The sequence below is a fragment of the Armigeres subalbatus genome, chromosome 1, assembly GCF_024139115.2.
Source record: "Armigeres subalbatus isolate Guangzhou_Male chromosome 1, GZ_Asu_2, whole genome shotgun sequence".
Lineage (NCBI taxonomy): Eukaryota > Metazoa > Arthropoda > Insecta > Diptera > Culicidae > Armigeres > Armigeres subalbatus.
In genome coordinates, this window is record NC_085139.1 from 213,339,938 (window position 1) to 213,365,813 (window position 25,876).

Consider the following 25,876-nt stretch of genomic DNA (forward strand, 5'->3'; position numbering starts at 1 on the left):
ATAGAAATACAATCCGGACCTGGTTTTCTTGCAACGGCGATGAGCTCATCGTTAGTCAATAGCGTTAGGACGTTCCCTGATTCGTACGGTGTGGCGGGCCAGTCCGATAGTCATGCCTCGGGAACAAACCATACAAACCAACGATCCTGGCTAACATCTTCGGGGATTTCTCAGGAGGTGTGCTGTTGGTCCTAGCCATTACTATCTTGTATGCATCCCCATGGAGTATTCTTGGCCTTCCTACACAGCTCTTCGAAGCAGGTTCTTTTACTACATTTGATTTCGTACTTCAAACTCTGCTCGCAGTTTAGAGCACCCACTGATTTGCGGTTACCGGTTAGCATAGTCCTCCTGGGCATTGTTACGTCACATGCTCGTGTTAGGACATCGGATAACTCATCACCACTAAGGCCTAGAGTCCGATTTTCCCACCGTAGTGATTCTTCCAGCAGTTTTGGGTCGAACTGCGAGGTACGCCATCCTCCTAGATCAGCTTCACTGATCCGCCTTGTGGTTTCGTTGGGGGTATAGCTGACCATAAAACGTATTTCCTGATGGTCACTAGCAATATACCCTTCGTGAACACTCCATTCAGGCTCTACCGTCCATCCCACGCTGCAGAAGGTCAAATCGATGCATGACTCGCCATGAACCTTGACGCTTGGCTCTCGTTCAACAGGACTACGTTCAGTATCGCTAGAGACTCTAGCAAAATATGACCTCTAGCGTTAGTGAATCGAGAAGCCCAATTCACTGTTCACGCGTCCTGACGGAATCCAAGTTTCAAAGTGCTCGCGTTTTCGGGGGCACACCACTCGATACGGAGGCGGCGCACAACTGTCATTTTTGTTGATTTAGGTTTGCTGCGTCGCAGCATGCGTGAAATGATAGAAATGACAGTTGTGCGTTGCTTCCATATCGAGTGGCATGCCCCCGAAAACGCGAGCACTTTGGAACTTGGATTCCGTCAGGAGTGGCCTTAAAGTCACCTGCTACAACTAATGATTTAAGACCAGTTAGTTTCGCTACAAGAATATCTATCACCATCAGGACAACAGATCAAACACTTCGGTGCGGCCTGGCAGGTGTGAGGCAAAGCCGACTCCGATCAGGGCCTTTGCAGTCATATGACTTATGTCCGTAATCGAAGCACTTAAAGCAGGCCTGAGGTTGTTGATTTGCACTCACCGAGCATACCGACCAACCAACCTTCAGCTTGGCCTTATCTGGCGTCGGCATAACCTTTCCGGAACCGAATCGCGGTATCCTGAACTTCAAAGCCACACTAATCTCTCAGTGCAGCTACCAGTTCACCGGCTTCGGTCATTTCGTCCATGCTTCTGCATTGGATTACCTTTTTTGGGCATAGGGTTCTCACCTTAACCGCATCACCTCTTCTACCAACTTTTTATACGCGGAACTCTTCCGCGCAGCATTCCGCTTCAGGATTAGGATCATCTCGTCCTTCTGCGTTCTACAGATGCAGTTGATATTATCACCTAGGCCAGTGAGCTTTTTATCGCCCCATAAAGCCTTCAGATCTTCAGCATAGCTCTTACCATCAACCTTGACAATAAATGCTTCGTCTCTGTCCCTGCCATGACCATTGGAAGGTGTGCCCTTTTCTCTACGGGCACTCCCCTTCTTGGCCATTTTTCGCTCCTTCTTTTTTTTGGGGTTTACCAGGCCTTCCTCCCTCCCTTTCCATCGTTCCTTAGGGTCGGCAACCTGCTCAACCTTCTCCCGAAGGATCTTAGCAGCCTTCCTCTTGTACAATACCGGCTTGGCGATAGCTCTCTTCTGGTTGGTTGGCATACTGACCTTACTAAGCCTTGGAGTTGCTCCAGTGACAGCCATGCATCTGCGGAGTTCTGCAGTCAAGCTTCCTGCCAGCTGCTTTTCTTCAGTCACTGATTAGATAAAAGTTAGCGTGTAAGTTTTATTTCGGTTTTATCTATGCAGATGTTCTTGTTTGTAAAAAAATTCTGCACCATTTTTTCTGCGTTATTTGTCAACTTGAGAAGATGGCTGTTGATGGCTTTCTTACGGTAACGGGCGAAGTACAGGACTGTTGATGTTGATATACATAATTTCACATTTATTTTCTAATATAAATTGACCTGTCTATCTAAATCATTTTACTTGTCATAAGACGAATTTCTACAATTCCTTTTAATTCCACTACTTTATTGTACCTTTGACAGAAACATATTTCGACCTCAACAGTAAGGTCGTCTTCAGTGGCTCGCACTTGACTCGACTCAAGTACGAGACACTGAAGACAACCTTTCTGTTGAGGTAGAAAACGTGTCTGTCAAAGGTACAATTAAGTAGTGGAAATAAATGGAATTGTACAAACTCGTCTTATGACAAGTAGATACATTACACTAAAAGCTTAAAATAATTTTCGTATCTAAATCATTTCGTTAAATATCGAATTTAGAGTTCATCCGCTTAGCGGCGCTAGTATATATGTAATTTACAATTGTGTTGAATATCTCAGAAGCAGTCAGAGTTAAGCCCGCAGTCCACTGCTTGTCGAAACCAATCAATTTGATGTTTATTCGCTTGGCGAAAAGCAGGCCAAGTTCCAGTTGAAATGTAGAGCCATTATAGAAGAAGCTAAGCGAGCAGGGCTGACATAATCGAGTTGAAAAAACGAGTGATTTCACACATTCTAATGAAATAGGATTTGCTTTTACTCTTCACTCGTTTTACAGTACTCAAAATTTGGTGCAATCTACATCTCGTAAATTGGATCTTTTGTGATCAAAGATGTTTTTAATTCATTATGCACACATTACAGAACATTATTAGGCCTAGTCTTTGGAAAATCATCAATTTGATTCATTTCATTACATTTAATTTAATTCTCCAGGCGATAGTGTCATCTTGGTTAAACCACATTTTCCTGCGCAGCTCCGCCTTTCTCGTTCTCTAGCCTCCTAATGGTATCACGCCGCTTGCTAAAGCTCATCCACCAATCCACCAGATGCAGCAATGCTGCGATAAAGCCAAAAATAGCCGCCAGTCTGTTGTTACCAATTTCATAGTAGCGAAACCCATCGACCAGCATGCAGTATCCCAATATGTAGTAGGCAGCTGCCGTCAGCCCGTTGAACCAAAGCTCCACCCTAAACCACAGCACCGAACTAAATGCTCGACGAAGAGGGTGAGTTTTAATTAGTGCATCGCCCATTAGAAGCACCGTTCCGATCAGCGAATTGATAGCGAGGAAAATGTAAGACACTTCAAGCTGAGTGCCAAGGGCGGCTCCATAATAACGACTTTTCGATAGGACAAATAACAGAATTAAAATGGCTGATATCTGGGAAAAATAACACATGAAGTAAAACCATTGTCATTGTTTGATGCATATTGTAATAACTACTTACGTTTTGTCCTAGTTTGAGGGCGGTTCGAAAGGTCGCCAGTTCTTTCCAGTTGAATCGACCATTTGCAGTAGCCGGTGAGTTTTGTAGGATGGCAGCATCATTATTCAGAGAAAACTGAAGTGGAAGGGACGTTTTCCGATCGAAATTGCGATCCGTATGAATGGGGACAGTTGTGGCAATGTTTTCCATATTGGCTGAGTTTTGCTTTCACCCATTCAACGGAATTGGCGAATAAACCAAAACGATATTCACTTTGAATACCGATAACAGTGTCCAGTGTCGATGAGCATTCGAAATCATCACAAAACTTAACAACGTTTGGAGGCAAACACATTTCGTCTGCCGACCACGACCAACACCCAAAACCATGAGAATGTTTACGCTTCCACACATCTACGTCGTACATACTACGCGACGCATTACGCATAGCTTTAGTAAACCATGTTTATGATTATGGCTCCGCACACACTTCAATTCAAATCAACACGTGTGGCTGTTAGTTTTACTGATGAACGCGTATTTAGGCACAATCCATTTTCCGGGAATAAAGAAACTCGCTACTATGGACGTTTCGCACAGAAAACCCCTGATCAGTGACAGAAGAATCCATTTCAAGGTTTCCCCAAATCTACGAGACGCGACTGTCGTTCGTCGACTGCGACTCCCTGACGTCGTAATTCCGTCGCAGTGTTTTTACTAGCAGCAACGGAGCGACTTTGAAGCTGCCAACATTGTCGCGTTTAGCATGGGCGCATCACTGGAAACATATACACACGCGACTGAGTCGCGACGGCAGACAGCAGCGACCGTCGCGTCGCGTAGTTTTGGGGGGAGGAAATCTTTACTCTCCCTTGCGACTCCCGTCTTGGTCTTTTTTGCCTTTCTCGTACAACTAAGTTGTACCGAAAGGCTATCATTTCACTCCAAAATCGAACTTTTGATAGAAGTCCCGGAGACCCATAGTGTTATATACCATTCGACTCAGCTCGATGAGCTGAACAAATGTCTGTCTGTCCGTGTGTGCGTGTGTGTGTATGTGTGTGCGTGTGTGTGTGCACAAAATGCCATAAAAAACATTAGCCAAATTTTCACATAGAAACTCTTAACCGATTTTCTTGAAACAAGTTGCATCCGACAGAGACCAAAACGCTGTTGATCACTATTGAATTTCATAATAATTGCAAATTGCAAAAAATAGATAATATTAAAATAGTGATGAGACATAGTCACATAGAAATGTCTTAGATAACTTCGATAAAATGCTTGAACTGACTTGTCGTTCAAGATTCCTTAGAGTCTATCTCAACTACATTTCTTCAGATCTTTGTCTTCCGTGTTATAATCCACCTCGAGTTCACTTCACCAACGACAGTTCCTCAATTGAATACGATCTGTCCATGAAACATGCTATTCAAGGAATACCAGATCATCTTCGACAAATATCTATTCCCTCCCTTTTTTCAGAAAAATATGAACATGTCAATTGCAACAACAGATATTTCACTGATGGTTCTCGCATTAACGGATCCACTGGCTTCGGTGTTTTCAATGTAACTTCAACCACCTTCCGAAAACTTCAGGAACCGTTTTCGGTTTATGTTGCTGAGCTGGCAGCAATTAACTTCGCTTTGGGGATAATTTCCAATCAGCCCGTAGACCATTCTCGGATAGTCTTAGTTCTATCGAGGCACTCCGGTCGATGAAACCTGTTAAGCACGCATCTTACTTTCTTACAAACATAAGAGAGCAGATGCGTGTTTTGGTCGAAAGATCATTCAAGATTACCTTTGTTTGGGTCCCTTCTCACTGCTCAATCTACGGCAATGAGAAGGCAGACTCGCTGGCAAAGGTGGGCGCACAGGAAGGTGAGGTTTATGATAGACAATTCTCGAACAACGAGTTTTTCCCATTAGTCCGTCAGAGTACTCTTCAAAGTTGGCAAAGAAATTGGACACACAACGAACTTGGACGGTGGCTATTTTCCATAGTTCCAAAAGTTTCTGAGCGAGCGTGGTTCAGAGGTGAGGACTTAAGTCGAGGCTTCATTCGCGTGATGTCGAGACTTATGTCTAATCACTATTCACTAAACGCACATCTGTACAGAATAAACCTTGTCGATAGCAACTTATGTAGGTGCGGAGCCGGTTATGATGACATCGATCACGTAGTTTGGTCCTGCTCGGAAAATGACGCCTCCAGAGAGCAATTATTGGATACCCTTGTGGCCCGAGGTAAACAACCCTTCAGGGAAGTTCGCGGTGTTTTGGGAGATCGTGATGTTGTCTATATGCAGGCCATTTATAGTTTTCTTTGTGCTTCTGACATCAAAATCTAACATTTTGTTTTTTTTCTTTCCATAAAGTTTTTTTGTTCTGTCTCTGCCTTTTTTTCCGTAGAGCTCCATAGCTCTTGCCATCCGGAAGATGCTCCCAGTCGAACCATTCCTCGAGCACGACGACACGCCACATCGTCACTGACGCCAAATGCCCGGATGAGAAGCTGAAATTTCCTGATCCCAAATCCTAAGCCCCGTCCATCCTTAAACATTGTAAACTAACCTCGAGTCACCACGAGTACGCTGGCTTCTACCCCCTCTTACTAACCGTATAATAAAATGATATTGATTGTATATATCACAAAGAACAATGGCTCCGTAAAGTGTTATACACGCCTGAGCCTACCAAATAAACGAAATTGGAAAAAAATAGTCACATAGAACAATAATGTGTTATGAAAAATGCCTTGCATCTATGAATATTTTATCCGTGGCTTCCCATTAAGAGTTTCATCGTGCTATAAAGATGCTCGTGTTGCACGCATTTAGGCGTAAGTATGCTCTTCGTTCAGTTTCATAGTACTATGAAATTGTCCGAAAGTCAAAATTCGAACATAGGAAATTCGAGAAACTTTTGGCAGCGCCATCTGTCGTCTACTAGTGTAAATTTTCTATCATAACATTAAACGGTGTAACTGTTTTGCCTTTCTTGTACATCATCGAGGTGTAAGCGTAAAGGCAACATTTATTACCTTTTTGCGCAAAAAAGGCGCCATCACCGCTAGGTGGATTAATCTGGGTTTTTATACTGTGTATAAAGTGTAATATCACAAAATAAAACCATTATTTCTTAAAAAGCAATAATGGACTACAAGAAAATAGTTTTCATATTATAAAATTACTTTTACTTATTAAACTAATTGCTCAATTAAACCTACATAATGGATCAAATATTAAATCGTTTCTGACAGTGTTTGATTTGAACGTAGTGTTACCGAAGGTAATATTGGCATAGGATAAAATGTTGGCTCATCACACACATAAATCAACCATTTAGCGATAACACATCACTAATTAATGACTTGAGTGTATTACTTCTACGTGAAGTTAAACGATTTCCAATGATATGGAAATGCTAATATCATCTTCCAAACTTAGACGTATATGTTCATGATAGAATTAGAGGCGAAAGTATAGAATTGATAGTTCCGTTAGGATACGGCAGACCTTCCTTTTGCAGGTGGAGATATATCAGCTTCCACACTGATATTCTTCCCTCCCCCTTCATATGGGAGTTTGGCAGAAGGAAGGTCGTGCGATATGTGCCATCACAAATATTACCCTCCGCTCGCATTCAAATCGACTTCTATAAAAACATTCTATCCTTTGCCTCTAATTCTATCATGAACATGTACGTCTAAGTTTGGAAGATGATATTAGCATTTCCATACAGCGCCGTAGCGTGTGGTTGGCCAGGTTGGCCCCCGCCAAGGGCGCCAGCCTTCAGGGGGCGCCAAAATCGATGATTCTGTATAAGAAATAGAAATATTTAATTACTTAGGGGTCATGTAATAATTAAACCGATTTTGGGGTGGTCAAAAGGTCTCTGGTGTCTATGGTAGAGATGTGTTGAGTAATCTAGAGCAAACACAGAATATTGCTTTGTTTCCACATCAACATGTTCTTTCCGGAACCGTAATGCTCAACAGCAGTCAAGAATGAATAGCGAAAAATGGTGTTCAATGTGGATTCCTTCAGGGACTACATCCATTGACCAGATTCCGAAAGGTCCTTTTGCTCCTATGACTAATACCAGAAAGTAGTGGTAAGAAAAACTCAATGTAGTCCGAATTTCATTGAAATACATCAGCATCTGCATGGAGGGGCTTCGGTAATCTCTGAGTATTTACTTTGTTACAATTGTCAGTAGAGCAATCATTGTATAGAGAAGAATGTCCTTCTTTTCTTCTAATATTATTCAAATCGAGACAAATGGATTATGTTCTTTACCTCCATGCTTACTTTAACGTTTTCCGACGTCTATCAAACCACTTCAGAGCCGGATTTTATTGACCCAACTATGTGCACAAGTGCCTTCAAACCACCAACAGACCCACGCAATAGTTGGATTTTTCTTGATCTAAATTGATCCGATGGTAATTTCATCCACCAACAAACCCACTTGAGCCGTCAAGCTCTAATAGCGATACCGACCATCGATAAGCTCACTCCAGGTTTGGTTTTAATAGACCGAACAAAGTCCATCAATTCGTTCAAACTCACCGACCAAGCTACGCCAGATTTGGATTTTTTAACCGACTAGGACCTATTGCGATTCCGAACACCGATTAACCTACTTCAGAATTGGATTTCATTGCCCCAACTAAGTCCAGTGGCATCTCGAAACCATCCAAAGACTTACTCCAAAGTTGAATTTTCTTGGTCCGAATAGGATCGATTACGATTCTGCCATTCAATCAACACACTTCAAAGTAGTTTTTTCATGATTAACTCGCAATTCTGGCAATCGATCATCTCATCCAGACTGAGTTTTTTTTAATTCAACTACATATGTAGGTCCAAAAGCGGTTCCGAACCATCATCAGACCTACTCCAGAGTTATATTTGCCTTGATCCGACATGGATTCCAAGCAGCGACCGACCCACTTCAGAGGTGGATTTTTTTACCAAACCAGATTTAGCAGTGCGTGGATTCTGGAAAAGCTCTGTTTTTTGGTTTTGCGCTTTTTTCCTTGTTCAAATTTCTTTGATATTTTCGAAATAATCGCTTTAATCATTTTCGAACATAGGTTACAAAGGCTTACAAAAACCATAATGGAAATAATTATTGAGTGCATCACGCAAAAATGAGTAATTTTGATCTTCCCTCCCCTCGACACCCTTGTCACGCTATTTGTTCAAACATCTATTTTTTTTTTGTATAATTTTTAAAGCTTCTCAAACCCCTTTCTTGGTAATGAAGACGACCATAACTTTTAACACTTTTTAAGAACTTCCAAATCGGCTTTGTTTCCTTACATAATTTGCGTTAAAAAATATCACAAAATTTCAAAACCAATTAAGGGTGTTTTATGTAGTCCACAATTACTTGTCTGTAGTCCATATGTAGGGTGGTAGGTCATTTGGCATAAAGTCGTTTGGCATAACGCCGTTTGGCATAAAGGTCGTTTGGCATAATGTCGTTTAGCATAACGGCCGTTTGGCATAATAGTTGTGTAATCATGAATTTCGAAATTTTTGCATAATATGTTAAATTATTTAAAATGCTTGTCACTTTAACATTATAAAAGAGATGTTCTAAATTTTTTCGAATTAAAGTTTATCTATCAAATCACTGCTTGAAGGTACTTTTTACTATCTGCCTATTTCACTTAAAATCTTTTTACCTCTGGGTCAGCAGCAAGATCCTTGTTGACTAAAACCTAAAACAAACTACAATATACGGAAAGTCGAATAGCAAAATTGTAAGTGCAATGAAAAGCAAATGAAGTTATTTCTGCATGAAATATATTCATTTTTTTAAAAGCATACTTTGTCGTTCATGAGTCTAAAAAGTACACAGTATACAGTACTCAAAAATTGGTGCAAAATGTTTCTATTCTGCATCTCTTAAATTGGATCTTTTGTGCTATGCACCAATACAGATCAAAAGATGGTTTTAATTCATTATGCACACATTACAGAACATTAGGGGCAGCAGGGACTATGTCCAAGGGCTTGACGATCCCTCCCCAGGCCATCTGCGAGTTGTGGCACCTGCCTAGGATGTGGTGGGGTTTGACAGTGGGCCCTGTTAAACCTCTATAAAAAGCTGCATGAATCCGCAAGTAGGCTCCGCCAAAGCGACCGTGTGCCGCTCAAAGCGCACAAGCCCAAGTCCTGGTGTTAGGTGGGACGCTAAACAGCCCTGACACGACGACCCTCCGACGAGACAGGAGGTTTGCGCAGGCCCAATAAGCCGCCTTTAAAACCAACTATTACGAACGACATAGAAGATAATACGACTCGATACAATCGGCAACGACCTAGGCGACGAATAAAGGATCACGATTGGAAGCTTGGAACATGGAACTGCAAGTCGCTAGGCTTGGTTGCGACAGGATAATCTACGATGAATTACATCCCCGCAACTTTGATGTCGTAGCGCTGCAGGAAATCTGCTGGACAGGACAGAAAGTGTGGAAAAGCGGGCATCGAGCGGCTACCTTCTACCAAAGCTGTGGCACTACCAACGAGCTGGGAACCGGCTTCATATTGCTGGGAAAGATGTGCCAACGTGTGATTGGGTGGCAGCCAATCAACACAAGGATGAGCAAGCTGAGGATTAAAGGCCGTTTCTTCAACTATAGCGTCATCAACGTGCACTGCCCACACGAAGGGAGATCCGACGACGAGAAAGAAGCGTTCTATGCGCAGCTGGAGCAGACATACGATGGATGCCCACTGCGGGACGTCAAAATCGTCATCGGTGACATGAACGCTCAGATAGGAAGGGAGGAAATGTATACACCGGTCATCGGACCGGATAGTCTGCATACCGTATCGAACGACAACGGCCAACGATGCATAAACTTCGCAGCCTCCCGCGGAATGGTAGTCCGAAGCACTTTCTTCCCCCGCAAGAATATCCACAAGGCCACATGGAAATCACCTAATCAAGTAAGGGAAAACCAAATCGATCACGATCTAATCGACGGTAAATTCTTCTCCGACATCACGAACGTACGCACTTACCGCAGTGCGAATATTGAATCCGACCACTACCTCGTTGCAGTATGTCTGCGCTCAAAACTCTCGACGGTGTACAACACGCGTCGAAGTCGGACGCCGCGGCTTAACATTGGGCGGCTACAAGACGGTAGACTAGCCCAAGAATACACGCAGCAGCTGGGAGTGGCACTCCCAACGGAAGAGCAGCTAGGCGCAGCGTCTCTTGAAGATGGCTGGAGAGATATTCGATCCGCCATTGGAAGCACCGCAACCGCTGCACTAGGCACGGTGCCCCCGGATCAGAGAAACGACTGGTATGACGGCGAATGTGGGCAGTTAGTTGAGGAAAAGTATGAAGCATGGGCGAGATTGCTGCAACACCGCACGACGACAAACGAGGCACGATACAAACGGGCGTGGAATAGAAAAATTTTCGGAGGAAAAACGCCAGCATGAAGATCGAGACCGTGAAGAGATGGAGCAACTGTAGAGCAGCGAAATTCGGAGACGCATAGTGGCTGGAAATCGTACGTACTTTGGACGCCGAAAAACGCTCCGATCGAATAGAGTTCGCCACCGTACCAAACTGACAATCTACAAAACGCTCATTAGACCGGTAGTCCTCTACGGACACGAGGCCTGGACGATGCTCGTGGAGGACCAACGCGCACATGGAATTTTTGAAAGGAAAGTGCTGCGTACCGTCTATGGTGGGATGCAGCTGGCGGACGGCACGTGGAGGAGGCGAAGGAACCACGAGTTGCATGAGCCGCTGGGAGAACCATCCATCGTTCACACCGCGAAAATCTGACGACTGCGATGGGCCGGGCACGTAGCCAGAATGTCGGACAGTAACCCGGTTAAAATGAATCTCGACAACTAAAATTCTAAGAGAAGTTAAACCGTTCACGTAAGAGCCACGTACCACAGCCCGATATGTATAAGGATGTAAACGGGAACCTTTTTACAAACGAGGAGGATCGACCTCCTCCTCCTACTCTACCAAATTTTATGCCGCCGACTAACACCAATTGCAAGAGAGTTCGTGGGGCAGTATCAGGCGGGATTTATGGGTGAACGCTCTACCACAGACCAGGTGTTCGCCGTACGTCAGGTATTGCAGAAATGCCGCGAATACAACGTGCCCACACATCATCTATTCATCGACTTCAAAGCCGCATATGATTCAATCGATCGGGATCAGCTATGGCAGCTAATGCACGAACACGGATTTCCGGATAAACTGACACGGTGATGTGCGTTGTTCGCGTTTCAGGGGCATTCTCGAGTCCCTTCGAAACACGCAGAGAGTTACGGCAAGGTGATGGTCTTTTGTGTCTCCTATTCAACATCGCTTTGGAAGGGGTAATAAGAAGAGCAGAGATTAACACGAGTGGTACAATTTTCAATAAGTCCAGCTATTTGGCTTCGCCGACGACATAGATATTAAGGCACGTAACTTTGAGAAGATGGAGGAAGCCTACATCAGACTGAAGAGGAATCGGACTAGTCATTAACACGTCGAAGACGCAGTACATGATAGGAAGAGGTTCAAGAGAAGACAATATGAGCCACCCATCGCGGTGGTGACGAAATCAAGGTGGCAGAAGAATTTGTGTACTTGGGCTCACTGGTGACTGCCGAAAATGATACCAGCAGAGAAATTCGGAAACGCATAGTGGCTGGAAATCGTACGTACTTTGGACTCCGCAAGACGCTCCGATCGAATAGAGTTCGCCGCCGTACCTAATTGACAATCTACAAAACGCTCATTAGACCGCTAGTTCTCTACGGACACGAGACCTAGACGATAGGAGTTTCCAAAAGGAAAGTGCTGCGTACCATCTATGGTGGGGTTCAGATGGCGGACGGTACGTGGAGGAGGCGAATGAACCACGAGTTGCATGAGCTGCTGGGGAAGCTGGGAGATCCATCGTTCACACCGCGAAAATCTGACGACTGACCGGGTACGTTGCCAGAATGTCGGACAGTAACCCGGTTAAAATGGTTCTCGACAACGATCCGACGGACACAAGACGGCGAGGTGCGCAGCGGGCAAGGTGGATTTATCAGGTGGAAGATGACTTGCGGACCCTCCGTAGACTGCGTGGTTGGCGACGTGTAGCCATGGATTGAGCCGAATGGAGAAGACTCTTATATACCGCACAGGTCACTTCGGCCTTAGTCTGATTAAATAAATAAAGCGAGCGAGGAGCGATTCACATATGACGTCCACTACTTTTTGAGATTTTTAATCAAAACCCTGTGTCATGCTTTTTTGTATACCTAGGACATGTACTGTCACACAACTATCAGACCTTAGGAGAGCCTAAAACCTGTGACGTCATTATTTAACGACCCCCAAGTCTTATGAAGGTTTTCATACATAATTATGAGAGAATCCATATGTATTGCATTACGTCATTCACTCTGACGCCAGAGTCGATCTATACATAATATTCTGAACACTTGTTTGAAGGAATTATTTCACAATCCATAGAATACCACCAACTCTAACATAAATAACCGTTCATTTATTGAAATAATAAAATATTCGTCGTGATCTATAAGTTATATTACTGATTAATTTACTTGGTTTTAAATACATTTCTAACGTATTTAGGTGTAGACACTTATACTAAGCTTTACTCCTATTACCCCTTCTCTTTGTTTTCGCATTAGGTTAGAACTGTGTTGGTCTCCTAAATTATTTTCCAATCGACATGTTAACACCTAGTTTCTCAGTTTTTATCCGTTTTCTTACCGCAAGATTAGTGAATTTCGCGTCTTGAACTAAGTGTGTAAATATAATTTTGAATCTACCGCGCGGATGGCTTTTTCGAACGCGTGCTCAATTTTTGGCTTTAGATTATTCAACTGCATGAAAATAAGGGCAACAACAAAAAATATAAAAACAATTGTGCTTAATTAACAAAATACGTAGAAAACAAAGGCAACGAAATGAAATGCTCTTTATGTTTGTATGTTCATTAGCCTATTTGTGTCTATTGTTGTGATTGCGTTTGCTGGATTTCTACATTAAAATGACTCTGTTTGTGTTTCTGCATTTTGCCATGAAGCGCCGTGCAGTGGAAGCTCGTGTTACAGCTAAAATCAACGCTCGGGACGGCGATTTGTCATCCACAGAAGAAGCTAAGTAGTTTATTGTTAGCACAATTTGCACAGTTTCCCATTTGACGCCAGATTGCCTTGGCACTTTGTGGTTCCGTTTGCTTTTAGTGTTTAATATTGTGTACTGAGTAACTCTCTATAGTCACGCGCTTGATGTGGTTCAGAGGTAGCGGCTACTAAACGAGGACTGTTTACACTCCGCTGGATTTGTGTTCCACGTACAGGAAGTACGATCCCGCCGTGTACGCTAGGAAGTTGAAAATTCCGAACACCTGAAATGGAAAAGGAAATATTGAGTGAACTGGACACTGTATATCAAGACAAAATTTTATAATAAAGGATCCCATTACAGAAATAACCAACAATTATTCATATTATGCAGTATCAGTTGGGTTTTTTTTTTACGAGGTCAAGCACAATATTATGATGACATCGAGTCTGAATGAATTGTTTTCAACGACTTAATGTGTTTTTTTAATTCTAGGATTAAGTTCAACACAGGGATGAAAGGGAACTGGAGGAGTTCCCTTTGTGGGCCAACCTTGGGTCCCGCCGATGGTGATTTAGCAGTGCTGTATATAAGAGAGGGTCGGCCAGAGGGGCCGCCCTGCGTGCCAACCAAAGGCATCGCCATTTGTCGTTGTAATTTAATTAAAACTATTTAATCCTAACACTTTAAAATTTTGCGTAAAAGTAAAGTAATAAAACGAATTTGCCAAATTAACAGAAATCCTTTTATTTTTCGACCTTTCTTTTAATGAAAGGATCAGAACGCCACTTGTTAAATGTGACGGTATTCAGAATCCGAAAAATTCGGAGGGAGCCTGAAGAAATGCTCGAAGGCTGTTTATCGATGTCCTTCAATAAAGGAGTGAAAAATAATCGAATGCGAATTGGCATGGCATGTCTGTTGGTTTGGCGAGGTATAGTTGCGGATGGGGTAGGTCGATGTCCCCCCCAGCCAAATCGGAACGGTGATCGCTGGGGGTGGGACTTATATTTAGGAAATGCCCATTCGCCTGATGTAGAAGTCCTCATTCCCGAGGCTTCATGTTATGAGCTATCGGGGTGCTAGACTTCGTGAAATAAACGGGCGTCCTTCAGGAAGCAAAATATGGCAGATATTGCAGCTTCATCATCCGCCAGTGCGTCCCGAATGCTACCCAGTATTCCGTAGAGATTTCGGGAGTAGTCATATTTGGGACACCGACAGACAAAGTGCTCTACATTATTTTCCGTGTCACACGTGTTCACAAATGGACCGGAAAGGGCCCCCACCAAAATTGTGAGAGACCCTTGTTTGGCCAGTCCGGAGCCTTGAGATGACCTGCTGCTCCTTCTGGGTGGCTAATTCATTCCAGGAGTCGGTGATTCCTTTAATTTTCCTAAGGAAGAGCCCCCTGTTGCTGCTCCATATCCTAGTCCAGTCCTGGCCGACGACGCTCTTCGTCCATTTCTTAACGTCGGCCAGCGGGACGGGACGGGTGTATAATAGGCCCTCGTGTCCGACACTAGCCAGGGCGTCGGCCTCGTTATTTCCCCTTATGCCGCAATGGCCGGGGATTCAGCAAAGGTGGTACCGGGTATCATTCCAGATAGTATTCCCTGGATCCAGGGGTGCTTGGATGTCTCGCTTTGGAGGGCAGAAACCACGCTCGCAGGGTCCGTGAGGACCACGATTGGTTTATTTGCTGGGATAGTGGCCGCAACAAAGACGGCGGCGGCTTCAGCGGAAGCGATGGTGCGGTCGATGTTTACTGAAGGCGTCAGCCAGCCCTTCGCTCCGTGCCAGTAGACCCGCGCCACTGGGGGAGGCTGGTACCGGCTACACTTCTCAGGATCCGGTCAGCCTCATCCAGGAGAGGGATCCTGACTTCACCTGAGGTAGAGGCAGCGAAAGAGGCGGCTTTGCGGCAAATGGCCATTGAAATACGGCGCCGGAAAGGGAGGATGCCAGCGTCAGCACATGCAGCTTCAGCGGGAGTGGACGGGAGTAAACCAGAGGCTGTCCGGACGTAGCTGTTAAAAACAGGCGGAAGGGTGTTGATTAGGCTTCGGTAGGCAGGGCATGTAAGCTCTAGGTCATAGAGCAGGCGGCTATCGATAATGGCTTGTAAGATGTTTAATCTTGTGCTCCTGTTGTTAGTGCGGTGTTTATTGAGAGAGTTTTGATGTTTCTCTGGAAGTCGACTGGGTACTGGGAAAGTGCTACCAGGGAAGCGAAATAGTCACCGAGAGCGTTCGCGACTTTTGCAGGGTCTGAGATTGTACGGTTGCCCTGATCAAGGTGGATTGAAGAACCCCTCGATTTCCCACTAATCGCATTTACCCGCCTCCAAAGTTCGGCGGAGGTCTGAGGCGGGTTGATGCTGTCGATGAAATCCCTCCATTGCTTGGACTTCGCTTTCCTGATGAAAATCTTGCACTGTCGGTGTTTCTCCTTGTAACAGTCCAGGGCGTCTGGCCTGAGAGGGTGGTTGGTGTTTAGCTTTCTCAATGCCCGGAGGGCTTTTCACCTGGCCTTGACTGCCGAGTTTCCTCGGACCACCATCTGAGAGCACGACGGCCGGGACGACCGCTGGACCGGGGAATGTCTTGCTGTGCTGCGGCAAGGATCATGCTGGTGAAGTCGGAGATGGACGAGGGAGGTTGGTCTGCGCAAGCGATCGACGTGATGCGCTCGTACTCCTCCCAGTCCGCTTCGTCGTATTTCCAACGGGGCCGCTTGACTTCCACAGGAGGGGAAGTGTTGGTGGAGATCTGCACCGGGTAGTGGTTACTACCATAGAGATCGGTGCCGGCTTTCCAAGAGAAACGCGGCAGAACGGACCTACTTACCGCGGAAACATCGATGGCAGTTGCGGAGTGCCCGTTGAAGAAGGTGGGAGCCCCGTCATTAAGGGTGACGAGATCGCCTTCTTGGAACGCTTCGGCTAGGACGGAGCCGCGAGGGTCGGCCCTTGACCCTCCCCACATGGGGTGGTGAGCGTTCATGTCCCCAAGGAGGAGCAGGGGGGTGTAGCAGTTTCAATCAAGTTTCTTACCTTTCTTCTGACGGCGGGGAAGGCGCCGCAGGGAATGTACACGTTGATAATCGTGATTAGCCGGACACCGACAGCCGGCAGCTCTTCCTCGATGTCGAGGGGATCAAAGGGGATGTTCTGCAATACCCCGATGGCTACGGGGTGTCTGAAGTTAGTCCCAACCTTGCTAATTCAACGATATTTGCCTCCAAGGGTCTGATCCATGAGGGTGTTGGATACACGATTGAGCTCTTGGAAAGCAATAGTCCATGGTAAGCTGTGGTGCCCTCCTTAGCCGTGCGGTAAGACGCGCGGCTACAAAGCAAGACCATGCTGAGGGTGGCTGGGTTCGATTCCCGGAGCCAGTCTAGACAATTTTCGGATTGGAAATTGTCTCGACTTTCCTGGGCATAAAAGTATCATCGTGTTAGCCTCATGATATACGAATGCAAAAATGGTAACTTGGCTTAGAAACCTCGCAGTTAATAACTGTGGAAGTGCCTAATGAACACTAAGCTGCGAGGCGGCTCTGTCCCAGTGTGGGGATGTAATGCCAATAAGAAGAAGAAGAAGAAGAAGAAGAAGAAGCTGTGGTGCACCAGCAGCTCGAGGTTTGGAAGGTTATTCCAAAACCCGTTAATGTTTCATTGGAGGCAGAACTTGACCTCCAGTGGAAGGGCCGGAGTTGGGAAAGGAGACGATATAATACAAGGGGGGTTACTTACAGTACCTGAAGCTGCTCCTGGAGATATCCTGGGCAGGCCAGAGCCAATGGAGGAAGGAGATCTACTGACTGACCCGGAGCTCGATGCGTCGGAGGATGACGAACTTAGATAATATACCCGTGTTCTTTATTTAGTGCATGTCTTAAGCAAACGTTTTATTAAGATATTTCTTGAACTGGATGTGAGGCCACTTTATATTAGGGAACCGCTATTTATGCCCTTCGAAAAATTCTCACCGATTCTCAAAAGCGCGCTCTTTAACCAATTTCGGCTTCAACAAGAAGGTGAGATAATAGTATAACACTGACCAATATAACATATTTCTGCTTCGTCCTATGGGGTCCGAATCAGTTTTTAAGTGATCCAATAACGTTTTAAATTTCGTAATATCACATTTCCACAGAGCTCAAATCAGTCAGGGTTGTCAGCAGATCTTCAGAATTTGTGTCAGCTTCATACTGAATTCTGGATCTTGCTTGAAGATCCATGTTTACAGTTTCGAAATCAGCCTAAAGTTGATTGAGTTGCGTTTATTATTTTATTCGATTGGCTTCATCTAGGTACGAAGAAATATATGTGTCATCTAGAAGCAAATTATAGTCGTTCCATAGTCTTTCGACCGTCACTCATAAGTATTAACAAGAATAGTAAAAGCTACAGTGTGTGTAACATACCCCGATAACCCAGTCAACACAAAATCGTATATGATGCAACATAAGATGTAAAAGTGGAGGCGATATACGTACATTTTGTATGGGGAATTACCTATATCGCCTCCACTTTAGCATCTTATGTGACATCATATACAATCTTGGCGTGACTGGGCTACCCAGCGTTACGGGACACGCTCTCTAGAGTCTAGATATCATTCTGTGATGCGGATCCTCTAACATAGTCACGTCTGTTGCTATAGGCAAAAACGATATGAACATAGAGCTGACGATGTATGATAATAATCTCATTCACAGAATGCTACCCGGGGTTTCTAGCGTTAGCCAAGCTGTTATCCCGGATGTTGCATCCGCCAATGCTCTGTGCCTTACTTTTGCCTATATGTCTTGCAATGAAAGTCACGATGATTATTGATCGCTTGATCAAGGCAACGAATAAAGGATTACGATTGGAAGCTTGGATCGTGCAATCGCTTCAGTCGTTGGGCTTCACAGGCTCCGACAGGATAATCTGCGATTAATTACATCTCTGCAACTTTGACCGACCGACTTCAGAATTCTGGAAGAGATTCGTCAATGCGTAATTCCTTCTTTCGCAATGATGACGCGAGTGGTACGATTTTACTTTAACTCCCTGGAGACCTCCAATACGACATATAGATAGTAGAATCTATAGATGAGCGAAAGCATGGCTGAGTCGCTTTTTGTGACCGTGCACACGCGCATATGACGTCACAGCCCTTAACATTTTCATTGAAATCGTGACGTCATGCTCGTTTGGAGACACGTTTGACAGTTCGTTTGGAGACAGAGGATTTATCTTCGCTCATCTATATATTCCACTATCTATGATACGACACGAGACCGACACGAGACCCAGTCTTCTACAAACAAAAGACCTGGACAATGATCATGGCGTAAACAATGCTACGTACCATCCACGGTAGGGTGGGGAGGAGGTGAAAGATTACACCGCGAAATACGGACGTCTACGGAGGGCCGGTCACAAGCCAAAATGTTGGACAATATCCATGTGAAAATATTTCTCGATAGCATACGATACGATACGACGGGTACAAAAAGTCAAGGCGGATAGCGAGCAAGATGAATTGACTATGTGAAGACGTTTTGCGGGCCCTATATTGCGAGTCTATTCGTCGTTGCCAATCGACGACGCTGGCAACCCGCCGTATTGAGATTCTCACGTCTGAATGTGTGAGTGGCGATAAAAGGAAAACAAACACTCCTAGATGGTGCTACTCAGCAAAGTTTGGGTAAAAATGAGTATATTTCCATATATTTGTTGACTCTTTTGCAACCATTATTGTGATGACTTGATCAATTTTGAGGTTATGAGCAGAAGGAAAACAAACATGTATTTACACATGCCGAATTGCACATCAGTGTGCGAGCGTTAAACGTCACTCATCTCTATAAAAAAGGTTTATGTTTACATTTTTTTTCTTCGTGTACACTATCTTAAACCCAATTTCTCCCACTCGGTTAAGCCGGTTCAGTTCAGAGTCCATGTCACTATCAACATGTACATCGCCAACATGAACGACCACAACTCGCAGTCGGTCGTCTACCAAGGACACAGTTCGGATCACTATTCGGTGATGGCGGAAGTAGGCTCCTCGGTTACACGGCATCCACAGTCCCGAAGAAATTACCATCAAGTGAACTGGCAACGGTTTCGACAGTGTGTTGACTCAACGGCTGGAAACGGCACCAGCACGAAAAGACAAGCTCGATGGGCCGGGTGCAATTCGTTCCAATGACTCGTCAAGGTAATCAGTTCTTCCAGACTATGGTAAGCCATTCTGGAAATGAAACAAAATTCCAAAATCAAGCCTAGGCCCATTAGACAACAATGGCTCTATGGATCGCTTAATAGCTCCTGCAGAGAAGGTTGCCGAAATAGGTCGCCAATTCATCAGCTCGCACAATCCTGGATAGCATATCGTCTGACCACACGAAGTAGCCGTTAACGAACATTTGAACAACATCCATCTGATTCACAACGACTTCTCAGATAAGTGGAGGAATCAATGGCCTATACCAAAACATCAACACATATGAGGACCCTAGGCTTTGACACTATGCTGAACCTCGAACTTAAATACACTAGTGCACCATTTTTCGTACACTGACACCTTACCATTGTAATTTGGAAATTTTGTTTTGAGAAATTCCTGAAGTAATGTAATCTCCTAAGGGAATTCCGTAGGTATTGTCGAAGAATTTCCCCTAGGAATTCCGACCAAGAAAAAACTGGAGAAATTTCCGATGTATTACTTGGAGAAATTTTATTATTCGAATAAATTCCTGGGGGATTTTTTTTACCAAAAACAAAAATGTGTGGATCACTTTCTCAATGATTTTATTTATAAATCACCTAGATGAATAATGGAGAAATTCACGAAGCAACTCCTGATGTAAATTCCTAAGAAATTCTTGAGAATATTCAAAGAAGTACGATGATGGATCAACCGCAATCCCGATAATTTTTTATTTCTTTATGGCATGAATTCCTTATTCCAGATTCAAAACATTGTTTTGTCTTACAACTTTTCTGATTTTCGAAGGAATTCCCGGTAAATTCCTAGAAGAAAGCCGAAAGGAATTCCTAGAAGGATTCCCGAAGAAATTCCTAGAAGAATCACCGAAGGTATTACTTCGGATATTCCTGAAGGAATTTTCGCAGAAGTTTCTGTAGTAATTTCCGAATGAATTCCTGTAAAAATCTAAAAATTTATATGAAACAACAGTTATTTTCTTGAAAATTCCATTTGAATTTGTTTTCGTACATTCCTTAATAATTATTCAGGAAATTTATTCAACAATTCCTTCGAAAACTAGTTCAGAAATACTTTTCGAGAAACTATTCAGGTTGTTCTTCGGAAATTCCTTAGAGAATTTATTCGGAAATTCCTCCTGAAATACATTTTAAAATTTCTCCACAAAATCCTCCAAAAAATTTCCACGTACTACTCCTTCAGGGATTCTTACGTAGAACCTCCCAAAGGGCATTTGTAAATTTCTTCAGAAATTCTTTTAGTAAAATAATGTAATATTCCTTTCAAAAATTCTGCAAGAATTATTAAAAAAAAATATTGACGAATGAAATCGGGAATCCTGAAGGAATTTCCGGAGTAGTTTCTAACGGAAATTTTAAAGGATTTCCTGAAGGAATCTAGTAAGAAATTTCTAAATATTCCTCAAAAGAATTCTCAAAAGGATTTCTAAATAAAATTATCGAAGGGTTCCTGGAAGAATTTCTGAGGGATTTTCGAAGAGTTCCCGAAAAAATGATCAAAGGGAATTCCGAAGAAATTTTAAAAGGAATCTCCGAAGGTCTAAAGCAGCGGTTCTCAACCTGGGGTACATGTACCCCTGGGGGTACCTTCGCTGGCCCTAGGGGGTACCTCAGACCAAAATTCGTTATGGCGGATGTGTAAAAATTTAAATAAAAACTTTTTGGTAAAGTTCTGATATTTTTTGATTCAAAGGCTTTGTATTGTACGTAATATGCATGGCGTTAAGTAAATCAAAGACTTTTGAATCCTGCTTTTCCCAAGGGGCACAGTGTATGAAGAGCTATGGGACAAAGGATCAAAGGCACAAAACGTCGAATAAACAAATTTAAAAAATCTTCAATGCTATCTACCTGGTCGAGATAAAATGTTGAATAATATGATAAGAATATACTTCTGAACTAAAATCAAGAATCTAAAGACGAAAGCCTCCGTTCGAGAGACGTGAAGGCTTTTTTTTCTGGAAAGCTCAGTAGCTTAGTTGCAAAAGGTTTGGAAGACTTCTTTTTAGAGACTTGGAAGCCTTTTTTTAAGAGGCTTGGGAGCCTCTTTTCAAAAGGCTCGAAAGCCTCTCTTCAAGGGTAGCCTCTCTTCAAGGGACTTGAAAGCCTCCTTGCAAGAGGCTCGGATGCCTACATTCAAGAGGCTTGGAAGCCTTCTTTCAAGAGGTTCAGAAGCCTCTTTTCAAGAAGCTCTGAAGTCTCCTTTCAACAGACTCGGAAGCTTCTTTCAAGAGGTTCGGAAGCCTCCGTTTAAGAGGCTCGTAAACCTAAGAAGATTACTTAAAGAGGCATGGAAACATCCTTTCAAGAGGCTCTATTTAGGAGTCTTGAGAAGCATCCTTCAATAGACTTGGGTGCCCTCTTTTAAAATGCCCAGAAGCCTTCTTTTAAGAGGCTTAAAATTCTTCTTTCAAGAGGCCAAACCTACTTTCAAAAAGCTCGGAAGCCTACTTTAAAGAGCTGGCAAGCCTACTTTAAAAAGGCTTGGAAGTTTCGCTTCAAAAGGCTTAGAATTCTTTCTTTAAGAGGCTTGGAAGTCTCCTTTCAAAAAGCTCGGAAGCCTCCTTTCAGAAGCTTGGGAGTACCTCCTCAAGAGAATTTGAAGCCTCTTTTAAAATGCTCAGAAGCCTACTCTTAAGAGGCTCGGTAGTCATCTTTTAAGAGGCTCGGAAGTCTCCTTTCAAAAGGCTCGAAAGTCAGCTTTCATTTCAAGAGGCTTGGAAGCCTTCTTTGAAGAGGTTCGAAATCCTTGTTTATAAAACCACGGAAGCCTCCTTTTAAGTAGTTCGCAAGCCTTCTTTCAAAAGGCTATGAATTCTTCTTTCAAGAGGCTTAGAAGTAAACCTATCTTCAAGAGGGTCGTAAGCCTCCTTTCAAAAAGCTCAGAAGCCTTCCTTCAAGAGGCTCGTAAACCTATCTTCAAGAGTACTTTCAAGAGGCTCTCTTTAAGAGGCTTGGAAGTCTCCCAACAAGAGACTTGGAAGCCTCCTTTAAAGATGCTCAGACGCCACATTTTAAGAGGCTCGAAATTCTTCTTTCAAGAGGCTTGAAAGTCTGCTCTAAAGCTGCTCGAAGAGTTCTTTTTAAAAGGCTCGGAAACCTTCTTTCAAGAGGCTTAGAAGCCTTGTTCCAAGAAGCTCGGAAACCTCATTTTAAAAGGCTCCGAAGCCTCTTTTCAGGAGGCTCGAAAGCCTTCTTTCAAGAGCTTCGGAATTATTCTTTCTAGTGGCTTAAAAACCTCCTTTCAATGGGCTGACAAGCGACAAGCGTCTGACATGCTCGGAAGCCTCCTTTTAAGAGGCTCGGAAAGCTCCGAAAGTCCTCAAAGTATTGTAGGAAGCTTGATGTATAAACGTAATTTGAATTGAAAAGTTTCACGGAATAATGATCATTTTAGACAATTTTTTGGAGAACCATATATCCCGTTAATTTTCAGGTCCGTTTTACATATATCTTGAGAGTTACGCTTATTTTTATTTACGAAAAAATATAGGGGGTACCTCAATAAATGAAAAAGTTCGAAGGGGTACCACTAAAGAAAAAGGTTGAGAACCGCTGTTTTGAAGGTATGATTGGAAGAGCTGCAAAAAAAATCCGGATGAATGAGTGAAAGAATTTCTATAGAAAATCTGAAGAAATTCCTGAGGGAAATTTCGAAGGAACTCCAAGAAATTATTCCTAGAGTTTTCGAAGGGATTTCTTGAGAAAGCATTGGCAGAATTCTTAAAAAATATTCCGAAGAAATTCCTGAAAGAATTCGTAAAAGAATGACTTCTGAAATTTTCTTAGAATTCCAATCTTTGATTTTAAGGAATATTATGATCAATATCTAATGCAATATTTTAAGAATTCCATTTTTTTACAATTTGTCTTCGGAAATACCTTACAAAATATCCTCGAGAATTCCTTCAAAAATTTCTTCGGAAAGTCTTCTAGGGATTCCTGCGAGAATTCATTTACTAATTCTTTTAGGAATTTCTTCAGCAAATCTTTTGTAAATTCCATTGAAAATTTGTTTGGAATCCCAACGGAAAACATTTCAGGAGAATTCCTTTTATGATTTTTTTTATGAATTTCTTTAAAATCTGCCTTAGGAAGTCCTGAGGAAATTGAATTAGGAACTCTTACAGCTTTCTTGGGAAGTGTCGTTTGGCTGAAACCCATTCGGCCGAATGCCACTAGGCCGAACAAACCATTTGGCAGAAACCCATGTGGCCGAAAGGGTTATTCTGCCGAAAGGGTAATTTAGCCGAAAGGGTCGTTTGGCGAAAGGGTCATTAGGGCGAAAGGTTCGTTTGGCCGAAAGGGACATTTGGCAGAAAGGGTCATTTGGTCGAAAAGGTCATTAGGCCGAAAGAGTCATTAGACCAAAATTATCATTTGGCCGAAAGGGTAATTTGATCGAAAGGGTCATTTGGCCGAAAGGGTCATTAGGCCAAAAGAGTCATTTGGCCGAAAGGATCATTTGACCGAAAGGGTCGTTTGGCCGAAAGGGTCATTTGGTCGAATAAGACATTTGGCCGAATTGGTAATTTGAAAAGTGATAAATTAGGAATAAGAAAAGAAACGTCTAACTTCTCACTCTTTATTTTTCCCTTCTCACTGAAAAAGTGTAAAGCACGAAATGAGTAGTGAGACGTCTCACTACCCGCTTCGCACTACTCACTTTTCGCAGTGAGAAGCTAGAAATGAGGAGTGAGAAGTGAGACGTCTCACTTCTCACTCCTCATTTCTCTCTTCTCGATGTAAAAAGTGAGTAGTGAGACGTCTCACTACCCGCCTCGCACTACTCACTTTTCACAATGAGAACTGTGAAATGAAGAGTGAAAAGTGAGACGTTTACATCTCACTCCTCATTTCTCACTTCTCACTTTTCACAGTGAGAAGAAGAAATTTAAGAGTGGGAAGTGAGACGTCTCAATTCTCATTAATCATTTCTCACTTCTCACTGTAAAAAATGAGGAGAGCGAAGTGAGTAGTGAGACGTCTTTCAGCCAAACGACCCTTTCGGCCAAATGACCCTTTCGGCCAAATGACCCTTTCGGCCTAATGATCCTTTCGGCCTAATGACCCTTTCGGCCTAATGACCCTTTCGGTCAAATGACCCTTTCGGCCAAACGACTCTTTCGGCCAAACGACTCTTTCGGCCAAACGAACTTTTCGGCCTAATGGTCTGTTCGGCCAAACAACTTTCGGCATAGTGGCATTCGGCCAAATAGCTTTCGACCAAATGACCCTTCCCCGATTTTTAAGGAATTGCATTAGCAATTATTTCAGGTTTTGTCGAACAAATTCTTCTAGTAATTCCTCAAGAAATCCCTTCCGAAACTGTAGGAAGAAATTCTTAGAATTCCTATGAAATTTCACTTAGAAACTTCATCCAAAAATTCTTTAAAAATTCCATTTAGGAATACCTTCAGACAGTGGCGTAGCCACGGGGGTGGGTTTTGACAATAACCCAACCCCCCTTCCTCCCAGGGACAACATTTTTAGAAGAATTTTTTTTTCGAGTCCTCTAATATAAAAAAAAATGTTCAGAAAACCTAGACTAAATTTGGGTATTTTGGAGGAATGCCTCCGAGAAGAACAAGTTGTCAGTCGTCATCAGGCAGCCGTGACGATAAGACGCGTCTCCCAATACGCTACCGTATGGGCTGCGCATCCGAGGACTGACGAAGGTTTGGTGGAGGGGCTGGGAATCGAACCCATGACGATTCGCTTGTAAGGCGAACGTGTAGCCAACTACGCTACGGGACCCCCCATAGTTTTGGTCACTGTGAATTTCTATATCTTTAGATTTTTGATTTTTTTCGGTGAAAAACGACACACACCATTCCCGTTTTTTAATAATGTTTCGGCTTACTCCATTCAGCCATCATCAGATATTGAAAAAAACGTTTACATCTAATAACTGAGTTATTAGACCACACTGGTGGGATGTAAACTTTTTTTTAATATCTGTTGATGGCTGAATGGCTGAAATAAGCCGAAACGTTATTAAAAAACGGAAATTGTGTGTGTCGTTTTTCACCGAAAAAAATCAACAATCTAAAGATATACCTTCGGATATTTATTTAGAAATCTCTATCCAGAAATTCAATAATA

General features: G+C 43.2%; 2 protein-coding genes across 2 annotated transcripts in view; both read right to left on the reverse strand.

Moving 5' to 3' along the window:
• Positions 1–2,062: 2,062 nt before the first annotated feature.
• LOC134205758 (uncharacterized) lies at positions 2,063–4,058 on the reverse strand. Its single transcript, XM_062681323.1, has 2 exons — positions 3,396–4,058; positions 2,063–3,328 (listed from the first exon to the last, which is right to left on the reverse strand). Exons 1-2 carry the CDS (start codon positions 3,582–3,584, stop codon positions 2,897–2,899), a joined length of 621 nt encoding a protein of 206 aa, XP_062537307.1. The 5' UTR covers positions 3,585–4,058; the 3' UTR covers positions 2,063–2,896.
• An 8,857-nt stretch (positions 4,059–12,915) lies between these two features.
• LOC134205753 (CKLF-like MARVEL transmembrane domain-containing protein 4) overlaps positions 12,916–25,876 on the reverse strand; it is a 73,735-nt gene continuing 60,774 nt past the window's right edge. Inside the window, exon 4 of the mRNA XM_062681318.1 lies at positions 12,916–13,805. Within this exon, the coding sequence (XP_062537302.1) occupies positions 13,725–13,805 (81 nt within the window). The 3' untranslated portion in view covers positions 12,916–13,724. The remainder of the gene's footprint in view (positions 13,806–25,876) is intronic.